Genomic DNA, 18,440 nt, shown 5'->3' with positions numbered 1-18,440 from the left:
AGATTCACACATGCTACAACATAGATAAACCTTACTGACATTACGTAAAGTAGAATGAACTAGTCAAGAAAGAGAACACTGTGTGATTCTACTTTTATGAATTACCCAGAATGATCAAATACACGTAGACAGAAAGTAGAACGGTGGATGCTGAGGGCTGAGGAAAGGGAAGATGCAAATTACTGTTTCCTGGGTCCAGAGTTTCACTTTTTCAAGATGAAGCACATTCTGGGGATGAATGGTGTTGACAGTTGAGCAAAGATATAAATGCACTTGATTGCAGTGAACGGTACACTTTAAATAAAGTGATAAATTTTATAGTATGGATATTTCGCGAAAAATTTAAAAAAGAAAGTTGTCAGCCTTACATATTATAATATCATAGGTACATAGTACACATCTAAAGATAAGAAATAATCAAATCCATGCTATTATGAGAATCAAATCAGTTCTTAAGTGATGTTTTAAAAAATATAACACTAATTAATGCACGATTTATTCAAAGACAAGTGACATTATAAAAACACCAAAAGAAGGTATGAGAATTTTGTGTAATTGAAGAAACTCTTGTAAGTATAAAATAAAACAGAAGACTCATTCAGTGTAGCAATTATATATTTCAATGGGTATTCCTTCAGAAAAATTAAACAGAAAAAGTTGAAAATGATTTGGAAGTAGATAATAAATTACAATACATATCTTAAGAAGATAATTCATTCTAAAAAGTACTCTAACAAAGCAAAACTCACAAAATAATCACATTATGTGAAACACAAAGTACTGCCTAAAAATGAAAGGTATCAAACCCATTCAGAATCTACAGTTTGCAGAAATCCATTTGGACAATTTCACTTACGAATGAGAAGTAAAGGTTTTCATAACAGATCTGTGAGGGTGTCAACTGGAAGAGAAATTTCAAGCTGGTATAATACCAGGGGAGAACTGTAGGGGGTCCCAAGAACAATTGACCCCTAGAGAATCTGCTAATCACAGGGAACAGCCTAAGAGAACGAAGCCGTGTGTGATGAGCCGAGTGCAGAGTAATAGAGCCTGCCTTGCGAGTCGGAGTGGAACCCACACCTCGAACCACCAGGGCCACCACCACCTTTCCCACATACCCCCCAGGTGGCCCTGAAAACAGCGTGACAAATTCTCGTCCAACACCTGCTGTCAGGGGAACCTTACTCCTGAATTTTCTTCCTTCTTGGACTCTCGAGGATTCATCCAGTGTGTTCACACAGACTAGACCTTTGGTTTCAGACTTTAGAATTTCAACTCCAGACCAGGCCACACACTCACACCCTGAGTGGATATTTAACTAAGGTCTGTGGACCAGAGAAGGCACTCAGTCTTCCAGGGCGAAGCAGAGGACAGTCCACATCTGAGCCCCCCTTCCCACCTGGATAACCAAGACCAGAACCCACGTAAAACCAGTCACGGTAAGCTGTCAATTTGATTGCATCCCCAGGCCTTAATGGAGAAGACAACCATACATATGAGCCCAAACATTAGTCCCCTAGGTGGGTTCCCTGGACTGGCAAACTTGCAGAAAAGCCTCAACAGTAGTAAGAAAAGCATGAGGCAGAGCAATGCAAAGGGAGAACGGCCTTTTCTGAATTTAAAAGCAGCAGCTTCCAGTGAAACTCTACGTCCTATCCTGGTGACGTTCACTCTCTGCTGCTGCAGGGATGTGGCGTGACAATGGCGGGGCAGCCGCCAGCCTGAGTGTGCGCGAGCACAGAGAGGAAATGGAAACAGACCAGCGTGCCCGGAGTCAGGGGACTGTGTGAGCAGTCCTGTGCCGCTGCACACGCGCCACGGACATAAGGCAAAACACGCGTCTTTTATTCCGATACCACCCAGCAGTCCTCTCTTGGTATGCCCGAACACAAACCAGCACCTACGGAAGACGGTGCATTATTACATTTCAACTGTGTCCACGTGAACTGTGTGAACCTAACCTGCAACCCAACCTCACTGTACCCATTTCCACAATTCACAACCCACTTTCCATTCAAGACAGGCTGGGTGAAAGGGGAACGTAGGCTGTAAAAGAACACGGACGTTTCTATCCTAAAAAGTGGGTAGAATGTTTCAGGCTAAAGTGTCCAGTGCATCTGACCGTCCCATCGTCCCTCCCTCTCCCAGCGCCCCAAACAGAGCACGGATGACATGACTCACTGACAGCATGAGTGGCAATAAGAGGGGTCCGTGCCACCTGTGGGCCGGCTTTCCTGGAGGGTCACCCGCCTACAGCAGATATCACCTGAGCTGGGGTTATACTCTGCATAAGTGCACGGGGGTCACACACACAGCTCCCTGGGAAACTGGGACTGTGTGTGACGGCGGCACACCTTGCTTACTCTGCCCAGCTCAGTCGCCCAGCGGCATCTTCGTCTCAAACACCTACTCTGACAACATGACATGTTAAAGCTACGCCCACAAAATTGAACTCATCCACCACCCCATCTCCTGCCACTAAAGCTGATCAAGGTCGAAAAAACTGCGACAATCTCAAACTCCAAACAGCACCTGGTCCGCACACTGCCCAGTAATTCCCAACCATGGGGACAGAACCCACCACCCTGACAATCAGCAACTGACAATATCCCCAAAGTACCCATCCCATCTATGTCACATTTGGCCATACGACGACACCCCTTGTAACTACCTGTGACTCAGAGTCAGTGCTGTGAGCTCAGTTCAGCCTGCTTCTCACATTGCAAAAGTGTTTCCCATATACGCTTTCCAGTACATTCCATCCGCCTCTCTGAGAGGCACAGCACGGTCACGGTTGTTCTGTCTCCACGTCTCCCACAGTGCTCACCGCCTGACTTAGTGCTCTGGGCTCCTGGCACCGCCTTCCTCTTATTTCAATTCAGTGCTCTAAACTGTGTGTATAAAACCAACGCATGTCTTCAAACTCTCCAGTCAGAAAGAAATTATCATTGTATCACGAAAACTTCATACCAATCCTCAGAACGAAGCCCTGCGTGAGACGACGTGACACCGGAGAGCAGTGAGAAGGACGCAGCCACAACACGGGCAAAGAGGGAGAAGGGCTGCGGTGCACACGCAGGTGGGGATAAAATAAAAGAGAGAGAAAAGCTGGAGACGATCACAAAATTGTACAAGAAGCATTTTCTTTCTAAATTCAGAGAGTCACCTGTGCAGCCTGGCAACAGATGTCCCCTCTGCACGTGCAGAGCTGATGCCAGTTCTCCACTCTGGACATTTCAGTCTCTTACCTACATCTACAAACTCACCCCAGTAAGAACGTTTTGCTCCATAATATTAAGCATCTATTTCACACAGAGCACTGCCCTGTGTGTTTCTTACTTTTATATAAATGTCAGAACAACTGCATGATTTTTGAAGCTTCTGTTTCTATCTGAAAAAGTCAGTCCAGTAAAATCAGTACATTTTATGATGCCACTTAAAATAGAAATGATAATAGGAAGATGCTTGTTTTAAGTAGTTTCATTCTCCAATTGAAAAAGAACAAAATGTATTAGTTGAATAAAACATAACTAAATGTATCACCACTTATCTCCAAATTAATTTCTAAGCATGATTAGATTACATAAACTATTAGCTTAATATATTAGTGTATTCGATACCATGTAAATGAAAATGAAAATTTTATATATTCGTTTCACCCATAAAGAGAGCATGTACAAAACAACCATGGCATAAAATTACATAAACTGTGATTTAGGATCTAAAACATATGGTTTCTAATTACACTTCCATAGAATCTTTATTGTAACTACCACAATATCGCAATGATTACAAAAATCAGAAAATACAAAATAGTGACTTAGACAAAAATATTGCCGAAATTATAGGAATTTTAAGCCTTCAGGAAAAAGGGATTATTAGAGAAATAATTCCACTCTGCCATTTAATAAAATATTATTTACATATATTAACCAGTCTTAGATATGAGAATACAGTGTAAAACTGATGACACAATAACAATTCCTTCATGACACATCAGTATTAAACTTTAAAAATCATTTAGTTCTATTGACTAAAACAAATTATGTTCAAACACAGTCTTTAAAATGCATCTGAAAATCAATTATATGTCCCCTTGTTAAAATACAATCATAAGAACTCCAGAAGCATTATTGTTCGGCAAATATAATAATCTTAGACTTCTGATTTCTTTCTTTAAAAAGTGTGACACTATTTAGTGAATGTTGGATAGAAATACATTTGCAACATTTCAGACAGAAGTAATCATCACTTTTCACTGACTTCTGTGGAAATATATAAATATTTCTACCACATGAAATAATATACAACACTTTACCGTGTCTTCTGTCACACCAAGTAACACTCAAGACTTCTACTTCATTCTACAATGAAGATATCTCAGTATTTTGATTAATTGGCAAGTTTTTTCCACTTAAGGAACAAGTGGAAAAATGATTTATTTAGAAAATTTAGATTGGTCCTCTCAGTAATTCAGAATAATGTTCAGAACACATACCATATGCTTACATGCATGAATGCTTCATAAGTCAAACACAAACTGCATTGTTCTTTAGATTTTCTTCATGTGTTTTCCATCTGTAATTATACATCCATAGAAAGGTTGATATTAATGATATCCACATAATATAGAATGGTGTCTAATGGTTCCGATGCAGAAAAAGACCACATATTACCATATGAACACTAGAAATTAAGGCATAGCATCAACTGAACTGAGAGTTCACTTATGTCAATAATAACTGCTTTTCGAATAACCCAAATACTGTCAATACTGCCAAAGTATGGAATGACTACACATCTGCAAATATCAGTTTTTTGCCTCTTTGAAGCACATGAATAAATCATATAATTGCTTTGCATTTGGATTAGTCTCCATCATAAATGTTTTGGTATACAATTTGAAAGTGTCCATGGTTTAGCCTTTCTTTCTGCAAATCCCAATACAATTACATTTGCACTTTCATTAAACCCTTCCGTTTATTGCATCTGGAAACTTTCTTTCTCCATGATACTTCTGGTGATTTCTAACTTGTATATTTTGGATAAAATTATTTCCTCATTTGTCACAGGTGTAGACTCTTTCTACTATGAATTCTCTGATGTTGAGTAAGGTATGACCTACAGGTAAAGGTTTTGCCACATTCCTCACATCTGTAGGGTTTCTCTCCAGTATGCATTCTCTTATGTTTAGTAAGGTTTGAGTACTGGTTAAAGGCTTTGCCACATTCTTCACATTTGTAGGGTTTCTCTCCAGTATGAATTCTCTGATGTACGATAAGACTTGAGGAATAAGTAAAAGATTTGCTACATGCGTTACATTTGTAAAATTTTTCTCCAGTATGAATTTTCTGATGCCGAGTAAGATGTGCACTAGAGTTAAAAGCTTTGCCACATTCCTTACATTTGTAGGGTTTCTCTCCAGTGTGAATTCTCTGATGCACAATAAGACTTGAGGAATGAGTAAAAGATTTGCTACATGTATTACATTTGTAAACCTTTTCTCCAGTATGCATTCTCTGGTGCTGAGTAAGAAGTGAACTATAGTTAAAGGATTTGTCACATTCTTTACATTTGTAGGGTCTCTCTCCAGTATGAATTGCCTGGTGCAAAATAAGATATGAAGAACGAGTAAAGGATTTAGTACACACTGTACATTTGTAAAGTTTTTCTCCAGTGTGAACTCTCTGGTGCTGACTAACCTCTGAACTAGTTTTAAAGCCTTTACCACATTCTTTACACTTGTACGGTTTCTCTCCAGTATGAATTCTTTTATGTATAGTAAGGCGAGAGCACTGATTAAAGGCTTTGCCACATTCATCACATTTGTAGGGTTTCTCTCCAGTATGAATTCTGTGATGTCGCCTAAGGGTTGAAGAACAGACAAAAGACAGGCCGCATTTTTCACATTTGTATGGCTTCTCTCCAGAATGAATACTCTGATGCACTATAAGATGTGAGGAATGAGTAAAGGATTTACTACATGTTTTACATTTGTAAAATTTTTCTCCTGTATGAATTCTCTGGTGCTCAGTAAGGTGTGAACTACAGTAAAAGGCTTTGCCACATTCTTTACATTTGTAGGGTTTTTCCCCAGTATGAATTCTCTGATGCACAATGAGACTTGAAGAATAAGTAAACGATTTGCTACAGGTATTACATTTGTAAAATTTTTCTCCAGTATGAATTCTCTGGTGCACAATCAGACTTGAGGAGTGACTAAAAGATTTGCTACATGTATTACATTTATACAATTTTTCTCCCGTATGAATTCTCTGGTGCACAATAAGAGTTGAGGAGTGAGTAAAAGATTTGCTACATGTATCACATTTGTACAATTTTTCTCCCGTATGAATTCTCTGGTGCATAGTAAGACTTGAGGAACGACTAAAGGTTTTGTTACATGTACCACATTTGTAAAATTTTTCTCCAGTATGAATTTTCTGATGTTGAATAAGGTGTGAAATATGGTTATAAGCTTTGCCACATTCTTTACATTTGTAGAGTTTCTCTTCAGCATGGATTAAATTATGTTTTTTTAGATTTGATGATTGACTAAACAATCTCTCACATTTACTATATCTGTATGCATTTTCTCCAAAATGGATTCCCAGATACTGAGTATGTTTTGAAGGCTGGGTATAAGCTTCTAAACCTTTATTATACTGGTAAGACTTCTCTTGAATATGGATACACTGATGGACAATAAGCTTTGAGTATCGGAAAAAGACTTTCTTACATGTTTTACATTTGTAATCGTTCCCTGGAAAAGGAGTTTTCTGATGTGTTCTAGAACCAGAGACTTCTTTGGTTTTCTCAGATTTATGGCATTGATTATTTCTGTCTTCAACATAAATATCTTGGTAATCATTTACGGTAGAGTCCTGGCTCAAGGACATCAGAGTTTTATTATAAGTGTGACATTTCCCCAAGTTATCTATTTCCTCATATTGATTAAACAATGATGAGTGGGGGAAGACTTTCCCGTGCTGGTCAACATTATTGATTTTGGTAGGTGAAGGTATTATGTTTTGGTGGAAGAATAATAAACTTTCAACAACGGACTCATCAAATTGATCATGTTTAGAAATCTTCCCTTCATTTTTAAATCTCAGATCTCCAGAAATATGTGACTGAACATTTAATCCAATTCTATACTTGACTTGGTCCAAGTCATTATTTGGAACATGGACCAAGTCCCTATTTAGATTTTCCAAATGTCCTTTCAGATGAATGTTATGTTCCAAAACATGATCTTGACATGTACTTACAGAAACATGGGGTTCAGCAAAAGTAATTGACATAGATGGAGTTTTGTCCCCAAATGTTTTGTACTGTTGACCTCCATTATCCATGGTATTTTTGTTACAGGTAGTTGTCCTACATTTTTTCTGTCCATCGTAACATCCATTCTGCCCTTCACATTCACTCACACTTTCCCAGTATTTCTGTATATGGAAATTTTCAAGACCACACCTCGCAAATCTTCCCAATATCTCTTTTTGGAATGGAGCGTCTATGTACTTCTTTGTCAATAGGCCTTGGGTCAAATGAGAAAATATATCTGAAAGATAATAAAAATATTAAAAATTACATTTACTATGTGCTAAACAAATAAAATATACAAAACTAGACCAAGCTGAGGACCTCAGCATGATGACTGGATCAAAACTGTGAGGCCTTGGTTTCCCCATGGATGTGTGAACTTAACAAAAACACGCTGCAAAAACCACAATTCAGATTGCTGTACCCCCAGTGAGAACAAATCTATGAGGAGCCAAATTAAGAAAAAAAAACAATTACGTCTGTTACCCTTACGGCGCTACAGCAGAATAGAACCAAGAAAAAAGTCTTCCCAGTCCCTGTTTCTCTCTCAGAAAACAAAGAAAACAGTGGAACATGTGTCCAAAGGTCTCAGTTTTTCTGGGGCTACCTAACACCTGGTTATTGCTTTTTTAAATATGGAGTGCTAAAAGGAACAGAGATATACTTTAAATGACGGGCTGGGTCCACTGAGAAGAAAGATGAATGCTTGTTACAGCAACAGAGAGACTGTACTACCAATGACATTTGCCAAGGAAAGGCAGAGATAAAAGTATTTCAATAAAAAGTATAGGGAAACTTTTATCTGTAAACATACACAGTAGTCCAGATAAGACAGGTACAGCCGACTCGTCGGAGAAACCCTCGGAATGTCTACTGTAGCTGCATAATTCTAGTTGTTCCCTGTACAAAGCCAGTCCATAAAAAATGAATAACTAGCTGTTTTTCAAATGACAAAAATATCAATAAAATCATAAGACATTAAATAAACAAAGAAACATGGCACAATCCAATGTCAGAAATAAATATTTCAGTGACTGTAAAGAAGTAAACATCTATGAATTAATTTAAAGGAATTTAAATCATTTCAATGATGCTGAATGACAACAATGATAACTAAACAAAAGGAAGAAAAGAATTCATAAAGAAGCTTAGATTACTAACGAAGATGTTCAAAAGTAGAAAAACAAAGGATGAAGTTGATCAATAATACAATTAAATAAAGATTCATTAGAGGGTGTTGACAGCAGACTTAATCTAACAGAAGAAAAATGCAGCCAGTTTGATAATAGGTCCTTTAAAATTATAGACTCAGGGAAGCTAAAAGGAAGATAAAATGACAAAAAGTAAAGAGAGCCTAAGGGACTAAGAAGTTACCATCAACTAGGCCATTACAGTGATAATGACAGATGTATGATGAGAAGAGAAAGAAAAAAGGGAAGACCATTTGCAGAAATAGTGGACAAAGGCCGGGCGCAGTGGCTCACACCTGTAATCCCAGCACTCTGAGAGGCCAGGGAAGGAGGGTCCCTTGAGCTGAGGAGTTCTAGACCAGCCTGAGCAAGAGCGAGACCCTGTCTCTACTAAAAATAGAAAGAAATTATCTGGACAACTAAAAATATATATAGAAAAAATTAGCCGGGCATGGTAGCACATGCCTGTAGTCCCAGCTACTCAGGAGGCTGAGGCAGTAGGATTGCTTGAGCACAGGAGTTTGAGGTTGCTGTGAGCTAGGCTGATGCCACGGCACTCTAGCCCTAGCAACAGAGCAAGACTCTGTCTCAAAAAAAAAAAAAAAGAAGAAGAAATAGTGGATAAGACCTTGAAAATGTGAAAAAGAACATAACATACAATTTAAAGAAGCTCAGGCAACTCCAACTAGAACTAAGACAAAGGCAATCACACCAAAACACATTATAATCAGAAATCTGAAAGTTACAAAGAGAATCTTGAAATTAACAACAATAAAAGTGATTTGGCATCTACAAGGGTGCTCCTGTCAGATCAGAAAAGTTTTACCAAAATATCTTGCAGGCCACAAAAGCGTAGAATAATATATTCAAAATGATGAGAAACGATACCTACCAACACCAAGGGCACTTTTTCTTGCAAAACTGTCCTGTCCTTTAAAATGAATCAGAAATAAAGAATTTCCAAGAGCAACAAAATGTGAATTAATTCATATCCACTATACTTACCCTGCAAGAAATGCTAAAGAAATCAGTTCTTCATATAAAAAATTAAATAATGGTAGATAGCAATAAAAATCATGTGAAAGTGTAGAGTTCTCTGATAAAATTAATTATATACAGAAGTATTATCCTGTATTATCACAATGATGGTGCATTAAATGCTTTCAAATGTGACACAGACTTCAAAACAAACAAAAACAACTATAAGTCTCTGATATTGGATACACAATACAAAAAGATATAATTTGAGAGATCAATAAAATACAATGGGCGATGGAAGGAGGCAGGGTTTTTGAATGCAACTGAAATCAACAACTTAGAACAGATTGGTGTAACTTCAGAATGTTTTACGTAACATGTATGGCAACCCCATCGGGAATACTATAGTAAGTAGATACACGAAAGGAAGTAACAAAATTAAAAGTGTAACTACAAAAAACAACAAAACATAGAAAGACAGTAAGAGAGGAACACAATCAAAATGACTACAAGACCTACAATAAAATAAACAGCACACAATATTATAAGTCATTCCCTTTTAGTAAATACTTCACATATAAATAAATTAAATCAATTGAAACATTTAACCTGCTTGACTAAATTCAAAACACAACATTCAATTCTATGATTTCTACAAAAGTAACACTTTAAGCGTAAGGACACAGGGCTGAACATGCAAGAATGCATGAAAACTACAGAATGAAATGTCAAGTGCTGCCACAGAAAAAATACAACTTACATCAAAAATTGTCACAAGGCCGGGCACAGTGGGTCACACCTATAACACTAGAGCTTTAGGAGGCTGCGGTGGGACTATCACTTGAGGCCAGAAGTATGAAAGCAGCCTGGGTAATACAGTGAGACTCCATCTCTACATAAAAGTTCACAAAAAATTAGCTGGAAATGGTGGCACAAGGCTGTAGTCCCAGCCACAAGGGAGCCTGAGGCAGGAGGACTGCCTGAGTCCAGCAATTGGAGGTTGTGGTGAGCTATAATTATGCCAGCACATTCCACACTGAGGGACAGAATTGGACCCTGTCAAAAAAGTGTCACGAATTAGAAAAAAGTGCCTTATATTTTGATAAAGGTGCCCATGGATAAGGAAGTTATCACAAGTATTAGCAGATATGCACATATCAGAGCTCCCAATCGTATAGTCTTTTCCTACATGTATACAAGAGGTTAACACCCAGAATATGTAAGAACTCAATTTTTTTTTTTTTTTTTGAGACAGAATCTCACTCTGTTGCCTGGGCTAGAGTGCCGTGGTATCAGCTTAGCTCACAGCAACCTCAAACTCCTGGGCTCAAGCGATCCTCCTGCCTCAGCCTCCCGAGTAGCTGGGACTACAGGCATGCACCACCATGCTCGGCTAATTTTTTTCTATATATATTTTTAGCTGTCCAGATCATTTCTTTCTATTTTTATAGTAGAGAAGGGGTCTCGCTCTTGCTCAGGCTGGTCTCGAATTCCTGAGATCAAACAATCCACCCACCTCGTCCTCCCAGAGTGCTAGGATTGCAGCCATGAGCCACTGCGCCCAGCCTCCTATCAAAATTTAGTGGTGTTTTTCACAGCAATAGAAAAAACTCCAAAATTTATATGTACCTACAAGAGATTTCAAATAGCCAAAGCAATGTTGAAGAAGAAAAGATCTAGGATCATAATGCTTTCTGATTTCAACTACATTTCAAGACTAAAATAGCATAAATAGCAGGATGACATGTGCACTGAAATGGACACAGAAACCAAGGAAAGTGAACAGAGAGCCCAGAAATAAACTCAGGCGTGAGGTTAACTAATCTCTGACAGGGGCACTGAGAAAGAATACATGATAGAGAAAGCAGAGTCTCTTCAGTACTTGATGCTACAAAACTGGATACCTACATAAAAAACAATAAAATTAGACCATTTTTTCCACACCATACCTACAAATTAACTCAAAATAAAGACATAAAAAGATACACAAATCCTTACAAATTATAAAAGAAAACATATGAAATATCTCCATGATATATTAGTCTTGCCAATGATTATTTTGATATGACACAAAAAGTATAGCAACTAAAGCAAATATAAACCAGATGGACTGCATCAAACTAAAAAGCTTCTACACAGCAAAGAACATAATAAAACAAAAAAACTTACAGGATGGATGAAAACATTTGCAAACCATATATCTGATAAGATGCTAACATTCAAAATCTAGAAAAAACTCATACAAACTGAAGGCAAAAACAATAATAATAATAATAGCCCAATTGAAACACAGAGAAAAGAATAAATCCATGTTCTTCCAAAAAGTACACAGAAACAGTCAACAGGTACAGAAGAAGGTGCTTAATATCACCAGTCATCAGGCAGAGGCAAACGAAGACAAGGATGAGCCATCCCCTCACACCTCCTACCACAGCTGCTGTCAGTAAGAAGAGGGAAAGCCAGTGCGGAGAGGGTGTGAAGAAAAAGAAGAGCAGTTCACTGTTGCCGAGTTGCAAACTGGGAGGGTCATTATGAAAACCGGTGTGGAGGTTCTTTAAAAATTACAAAGCTAGAACTGCCATAGCATCCTGCAGTCCCACTTCTCTGCAAATAACCAAAGGAAATGAGAGCAGAATCTCAAAGAAATGTCCGTACCCTCACTGGACTGCAATGTTATTCACCATTGCAATATATGAAAACAACCTATTTGTGGACACTTAATACATAAAGAAAATACGGTGTCTATATATATATATATATATATATATATATATATATATATATATATGCACACACACAATAGAATATTACTGAGCCATAGAAAACAACGAATTCCTGCCATTTCAACAATACGACGGACACGGAGGACATTATGCTGAGTGGAATAAGCCAGACACAGGAACACGAATACTTCATGTTCTCACTACATGGGGACTCTACAGAGGTTGAACTCTCAGGAGCAGAGCAGAGAGGTGGTTGCCAGAGCCCGGAGGCGGAGGAGACGGGAGATGCTGTCAAAGGGTACAGACGTTCAGTTGTAACCGAGGAGTAAGTTTTGAGGATCAAATGTGTAGCACCACAACTACAGTCAATAATAATATTTTGTAGCCTAAAATTTACTAAGACAGTAGACCATATGTGTTCTCACGACAGAAAAAAAAGATGAGCATGTGAGGTGACAGATGTGTTCGTTAACTTCATTGTATTATGCACTTCACAGTTAATGCATATCATTATATCACACACAAATACATAGTTATACAATCTACATGTTACACACACACACATATACACTCATATATGTAAGAATGGTAAGTCAAGGTAAGCTTCACACCAAACAGGAGAAACATAAAATGAGCTTTTAAAAATAAAATGTCAAAGTGGGAATCACATTCTATGATGCCTAATGACACAGTTCATTTAAAAAATCTGGCCGGGCGCAGAGGCTAACGCCTGTAATCCTAGCACTCTGGGAGGCTGAGGCGGGTGGATCGCTCGAGGTCAGGAGTTCAAGACCAGCCTCAGCAAGAGCGAGACCCCGTCTCTACTAAAAATAGAAAGAAATTGTCTGGCCAACTAAAATATATATAGAAAAAATGAGCGGGCATGGTGGCGCATGCCTGTAGTCCAGCTACTCAGGAGGCTGAGGCAGTAGGATCGCTTGAGCCCAGGAGTTTGAGGTTGCTGTGAGCTAGGCTGACGTCACGGCACTCACTCTAGCCAGGGCAACAGAGTGAGACTCTGTCTCAAAAAAAAAAAAAAAAAAAAAAAGAAATCTAGGAAGGAGTGGATACACTTAGATGCATTACAGTTCAGGAATATGAAAATATATTTAAATTATTAATCTCAGTTTATACCATACTATAAAAATTTGAAGTTAAAATATCATTTTTATAATTAGGGAGATTCTTAGTATTTTAACGAAATTACTGGGTATGAATTCCCACAACATAGCAATGGAAACCTCCACATGACAGGAAAATACAAAACAGAAAATGAGCGTCTGTCGCTGGTGCTCCCGGGATTTCTGAAGCAAATATCAATAACACCACTACTCACACACGTTTCAGACACCATGCAATAAAGGAAGATAAAAAATACTTCCAAATGGAGTTCCTCAAAACTATGCAGATATTCCCATGTCCCCAAAAGCAATGGAAGAGGACGCAGATCATGCAGTTTCTCATAAGCCACGAAGAGGACTTCGGCTCTCACTGTAACCCTGAGGGAAGGTCACTGAAGGGAAGTAGAGTCCCTAGAGAATGCAAGAGCATGGGGCAGAAGATGCCCCTAGGTGACAGCCAGAGAAAGAAACCCAGGCTTCTCAGAAACCATCTCCATTCGAGCAGAGATTCCCAAACTACATTTTAAGGTCTGGCTTCTTCCCTGAACTTTGACCCTCTCACCTGTGTCATCTGCCGCATTCACTCCCACCTACCTGGGTGTGTGGCTCCTGCCTCATGTCTCCTCACAGGCCCGGGCTCTTGCCTGTGCTCCAGACAGGAAATCAGGTCCAGCTCAGAGGCAGCAAGACCTGTGTCATTAGAAAGAGGCAACGTGACTCGTGCCAGGATTCTCCAATTACCAACCTCGTACTGTACTCAGTAGAGAAGAAAGAACATTGTAGAGGTTCTAGAAAATTAAACCCCAAATACTGTTTCTTCACAGAACCAGGAGGATATTTAGAAATTATTTAAAAATTTGTGAGTTCTTAGTTCCACTATCTAGTATTTAAATGAAACACTGGTGGTCAAAATTGAATTTTAAGGTCTGGAGAATAATGTTTTATGCTACCAAATTTTTAGAATTGTCACCCATCTGGAGTGAAGTATACAGGCCAGCTCACGAAAGGGAAGGTTCATATCAAGATAAAACAACTTGAAGATTCTCCTTTCTACACCAGCAAGCCCCAGGGTGTTCCCTGAAAGCAGTTCGTGCTCTGAAACTCATTCATGCAAAGCAGAAATTCCCATACAACATTCCATAAGAAAATAAAACCCTTAGGGTGCATTAAGACTCCTAAAGGAAGTCATCCTCACCCACAGAGACCAGGTTTGCGTAGTTCTCTAACATCACATCCCGATGCAAATTCTGCTGAGCAGGGTCCAGGCACGCCCACTCCTCCACAGAGAATTTTATGGCCACGTCCCTGAATGTCAACAATCCCTAGGGGGAAAAACGTATTTACCAAACAGCCATGGCCAACGCTCTTAATTTCACTAAAGGTGAAACGAGAGAGGGAAGAGAAGTGGCTTTGACTTACGTGAGTGACTGGAATTACCCAGCAATTAACACAGTAACATCCTCTAACGCATTCTCTACTCTGGGGACAGAGGGCAGCAAAGAGATCCACAGAACGTGCAGATACTGTACTTTTCTGCATGATAAAGTACTCAGACAAATTAAGGGCATCCACAGAGGCATATATATTTTTCAGTGCTGTATACATATACACATCATATACAATAAGCTGTATATGTTTCTCATGTGGAAAAGTCAAGGTGAGTTAGAAAGGCATGACTGAAATTTCAATGTGCACGGCTGTGAACTGGAGATCGTACTGAAGGGCAGATTCTGATTCAGGAGATCTGGAGTGGGGCCTGAGTTTCTGCATTTCTCACACACTCACCCGTAATTCCAACTCTTCCAGCCCATAGAAAATATCTTGTCAAACATACAGCAAGTAGTAGAACCTGGGTTTTATCCTGGTTCACCTGACCAGTACACAAAGATGAGAGCCTTCATTTTCCAAAGCAAGCTATAAGCCAAAGAGCAAAACTAAGAAAAAGGAGAACTGCCAGATGAAACGTGATGATTTATGTACCTCCCTGAGTAAAACTCCCCATGATACTTACTGACAATTTAGAAAATCATCACTACAGTAGAGGAGTCTGTCAGAGGCCGCTCTAACCAAGCAAGTAAACTTCACACCAACTGTAAGAGCGTAAGTTTGTGTCAGGTGCTGATGTGCACAGGACACCACATCACTGCTGTGACATTACTGGCCACCAATAAATACCGTGAATCCAATCATAAATAATATCAGTTTTATGCCAAGTTCAAACCACATATATATTTCCCATGTTCTGTAATCGCTAATGGTTTATTTTATTTAAATAGTCCCTCCACAGCATCCTACAGAGCACAACTCTTCCAACTAAACTGTTTTCCAGAAATTTCTGAGTTATCTGGGGCAATTTATACCATCCTCTTTGAATGTGCCTTTTAAAATCCTGTTTGGCATAAGGATGACGGGGCATCCACATGCGACCTCACAGGACAGGTCCCCCCACTGACACCTGAGGACCCAGCCCCGTGCCCCAGAGGATTCTCCGGTATCCACATCTTCCCAAGCTGCTCTGTCAGAAAGGGAGCATGCTCAGTACTGCAGGCCACAAACTCACGGTGGGAACTGTCCACGCTATGTGAACAGCCTGCATGGAGAGAAGGCAGAGAAGGCTCTGCTATGCAGGGGAGGAGGATTTTAAGGAGCCCTTGAGTATCCGAAGAAGAATGGAAACTAAGTAGTTGAGACAATCTTGTTTGGCAGAACCACCAGAAGCAGAGAAGCAAAGGTTTGCAAATCCCAAATACAGGACATTCTAGCAGTAAAAGTGGACACAGCCCCTGACCTGGGAGAACTTACCTGAGAACCAGCCATTTCTTCCTCTTCCTCCGGCCTCTCTAAGGCGCCCTCTCAGCTGAGGTCATCTGCACAGGTCACAGCTGCATCTTGAGCATGTGCATGTCAAGGCCTCAGCGCGACCCCTCCATCTGCTACCACCACACCCGCAGGCGGAAGGACCCTGAAGTGCAGAAAAGATGACATTCACCTGCCCTTTGTCACAGTAGAGAATCGGGAACACCGAGCTCCCACATAAATACCAAAATGTGCGTTTCTCCTTCCCTGCCCTCAGGTGCCCTCCCCTGCCACAGACACCGGCAATTTCTGCTGCAGCAGCGGGAATACGGGCCACACTGGTTTCCCCCCAAGCAAACCCAAGCAGTGCCGGTCCTGTGACCTCGACTTTGGAAAAAAGGCTGGACTCAACTCTCATGAACTGATCTGGGAGCCCACATGCTTGACCCTGGCCTCATCTCAGAATCACATGAGGCAGGTAATCAAAACCACATGGATGCTCCCACCCTGACGAATAGAATCTGCAGGGTGGGCACAGGTGACCGTGTTCCTTCAACCTGGCCATGGAGTAGAGCTGAAAGCCTGGGCTGAGCTACTTAGCTGAGCATCACGTCTCAAGCTTCCATGCGCATGCGTGTCAACTGGCATTCCAGGTCCCACTCTAAGTAACGTGATTCTGCAGGTGTGGAAGGGCCAGGGATTATCTTCAGTAACAAGTCTCCCTCCCCAGATCTGTCATCAGTCTCACACAGCAGGCACAGCACACAGTCCCTGACACCCAACGCTGCTATGACAACATAAATACTTTGGGTCCAGGGAAGGCCACCAACCACTGTCCTGAAACATTCTCCGCTGGCCCTTTCAGGTTTACGGAGGCTGCAGAAGGCAGCTCTATCTGAGGAAGCCATCTGGAAAACTGCATGGACACGTGCATTAAGGTGATGCTGACTGACCACGCCCTGAGTGCTCCCAAGTATGCTGCCTGCGGCGTGCTGGGACCTCACGTTCACTGTGTGAGTTCACCCTCCTAACACCCTGGGGGTCAGGCACTAAGCGTCCCATAATTCCTAGCAGAATCTAGACATTCGGCCCAGCTTTTTCATTTTTCTTCTCTGCCACTGATGAAATAAAAACTTTACAGAATAAAAATACATATGGGGCCGGGCACGGTGGCTAACGCCTGTAATCCTAGCACTCTGGGAGGCAGAGGCGGGCGGATCGGTCGAGGTCAGGAGTTCGAGACCAGCCTGAGCAAGAGTGAGACCCCGTCTCTACTGAAAATAGAAAGAAATGATCTGGACAGCTAAAAGTATATATAGAAAAAAAAAATCAGCCGGGTATAGTGGCGCATGCCTGTAGTCCCAGCTACTCAGGAGGCTGAGGCAGGAGGATCGCTTTAGCCCAGGAGTTTGAGGTTGCTGTGAGCTAGGCTGATGCCACGGCACTCTAGCCAGGGCAAAAAGAGCGAGACTCTATCTCCAAAAAAAAAAAAAGAAAACAAAAACTGAGAACCACACAGTGGGGAACCATGGTCCCCATTCCACTTTCCTCATGAGGAAAGACACTTAACATTTGGAAAGCACTATGTGCCCTGTGGTATGCGCATTTATTCCTCCAAACAGCCGGTTCTACATTTTACAGATTTTACAGAAGAAATTGACCTGCAGGAGTTAAGTACCTTCCCCAAGGTCACATGACAGAGCGAGACTCTGTCTGAAAATAAATAAATAAATCAGTGATTTGGCTGAAATCTCATTTCTGCCACTCTATTGAGAGCATCCCAGTTTGGCTGTTTGCTGCTCTTAAATTCCTCACTGAAATGTCTCTTCTAACGCCATCCCAACACTGGACAGGACTACATGGCCACGAGCCTTCCCGGCAGTGAAAAACATCTTGACAGATTGTGATCAAAAAGGGGAAATTATAAAGAAAACAAAGTGTCAGTTCAGGAATGCCGCCTTCTCTCAATTATTAGGCCCAGAAAGGCACAGGACTGTGACAGCAGCCATGCCCACTCCCCACTGACCCCTGAACTAAGAAATCATCTGCAAAACCTGTTTCCTGTGTGGACTCTGACAGCACAAGTAGCTACAAAGTCACTAACAGAGCCACACGCTGAGAACCGTAACTCACACCCTGTAGTTCAACAGTGTAGAGCCAGTCACTAATCAATGTCGTTTCTGCAAACTGATGACAATTCCTGGGACAACTGCATATTGGTCCACTCCTTCTCCCCCTTTTTGACTTTAAAAGTCTGCTTATAAAAAAGACCAAACAGAGCTCACATCCACGGTTACTCTGGTCTG

The 18,440-nt window shown here is 40.6% G+C and overlaps 1 protein-coding gene across 4 annotated transcripts in view; it reads right to left on the bottom strand.

Moving 5' to 3' along the window:
* Positions 1–583: 583 nt before the first annotated feature.
* The window catches only part of LOC123648803 (zinc finger protein 2 homolog), a 42,771-nt gene continuing 24,914 nt past the window's right edge, over positions 584–18,440 (bottom strand). For 2 of the 4 annotated variants that reach the window (XM_045566654.1, XM_045566653.1), the window contains exons 2-5: positions 16,141–16,300; positions 14,534–14,660; positions 13,933–14,028; positions 584–7,564 (exon numbers count right to left, since the gene is read on the bottom strand). In XM_045566654.1, coding sequence (XP_045422610.1) covers positions 5,067–7,564; positions 13,933–14,028; positions 14,534–14,660; positions 16,141–16,155 — 2,736 coding nt within the window. In that variant the 5' untranslated portion in view covers positions 16,156–16,300 and the 3' untranslated portion in view covers positions 584–5,066. Of the gene's footprint in view, positions 7,565–13,932; positions 14,029–14,533; positions 15,429–16,140; positions 16,301–18,440 lie in introns of all 4 variants that reach the window. The other 2 variants (XM_045566656.1, XM_045566655.1) reach the window with 2 other exon arrangements.

The sequence above is a fragment of the Lemur catta genome, chromosome 13 (genome assembly GCF_020740605.2).
Source record: "Lemur catta isolate mLemCat1 chromosome 13, mLemCat1.pri, whole genome shotgun sequence".
In the NCBI taxonomy this organism is placed as follows: Eukaryota; Metazoa; Chordata; class Mammalia; order Primates; family Lemuridae; genus Lemur; species Lemur catta.
This window is presented reverse-complemented; position numbering and strand designations above follow the sequence as displayed.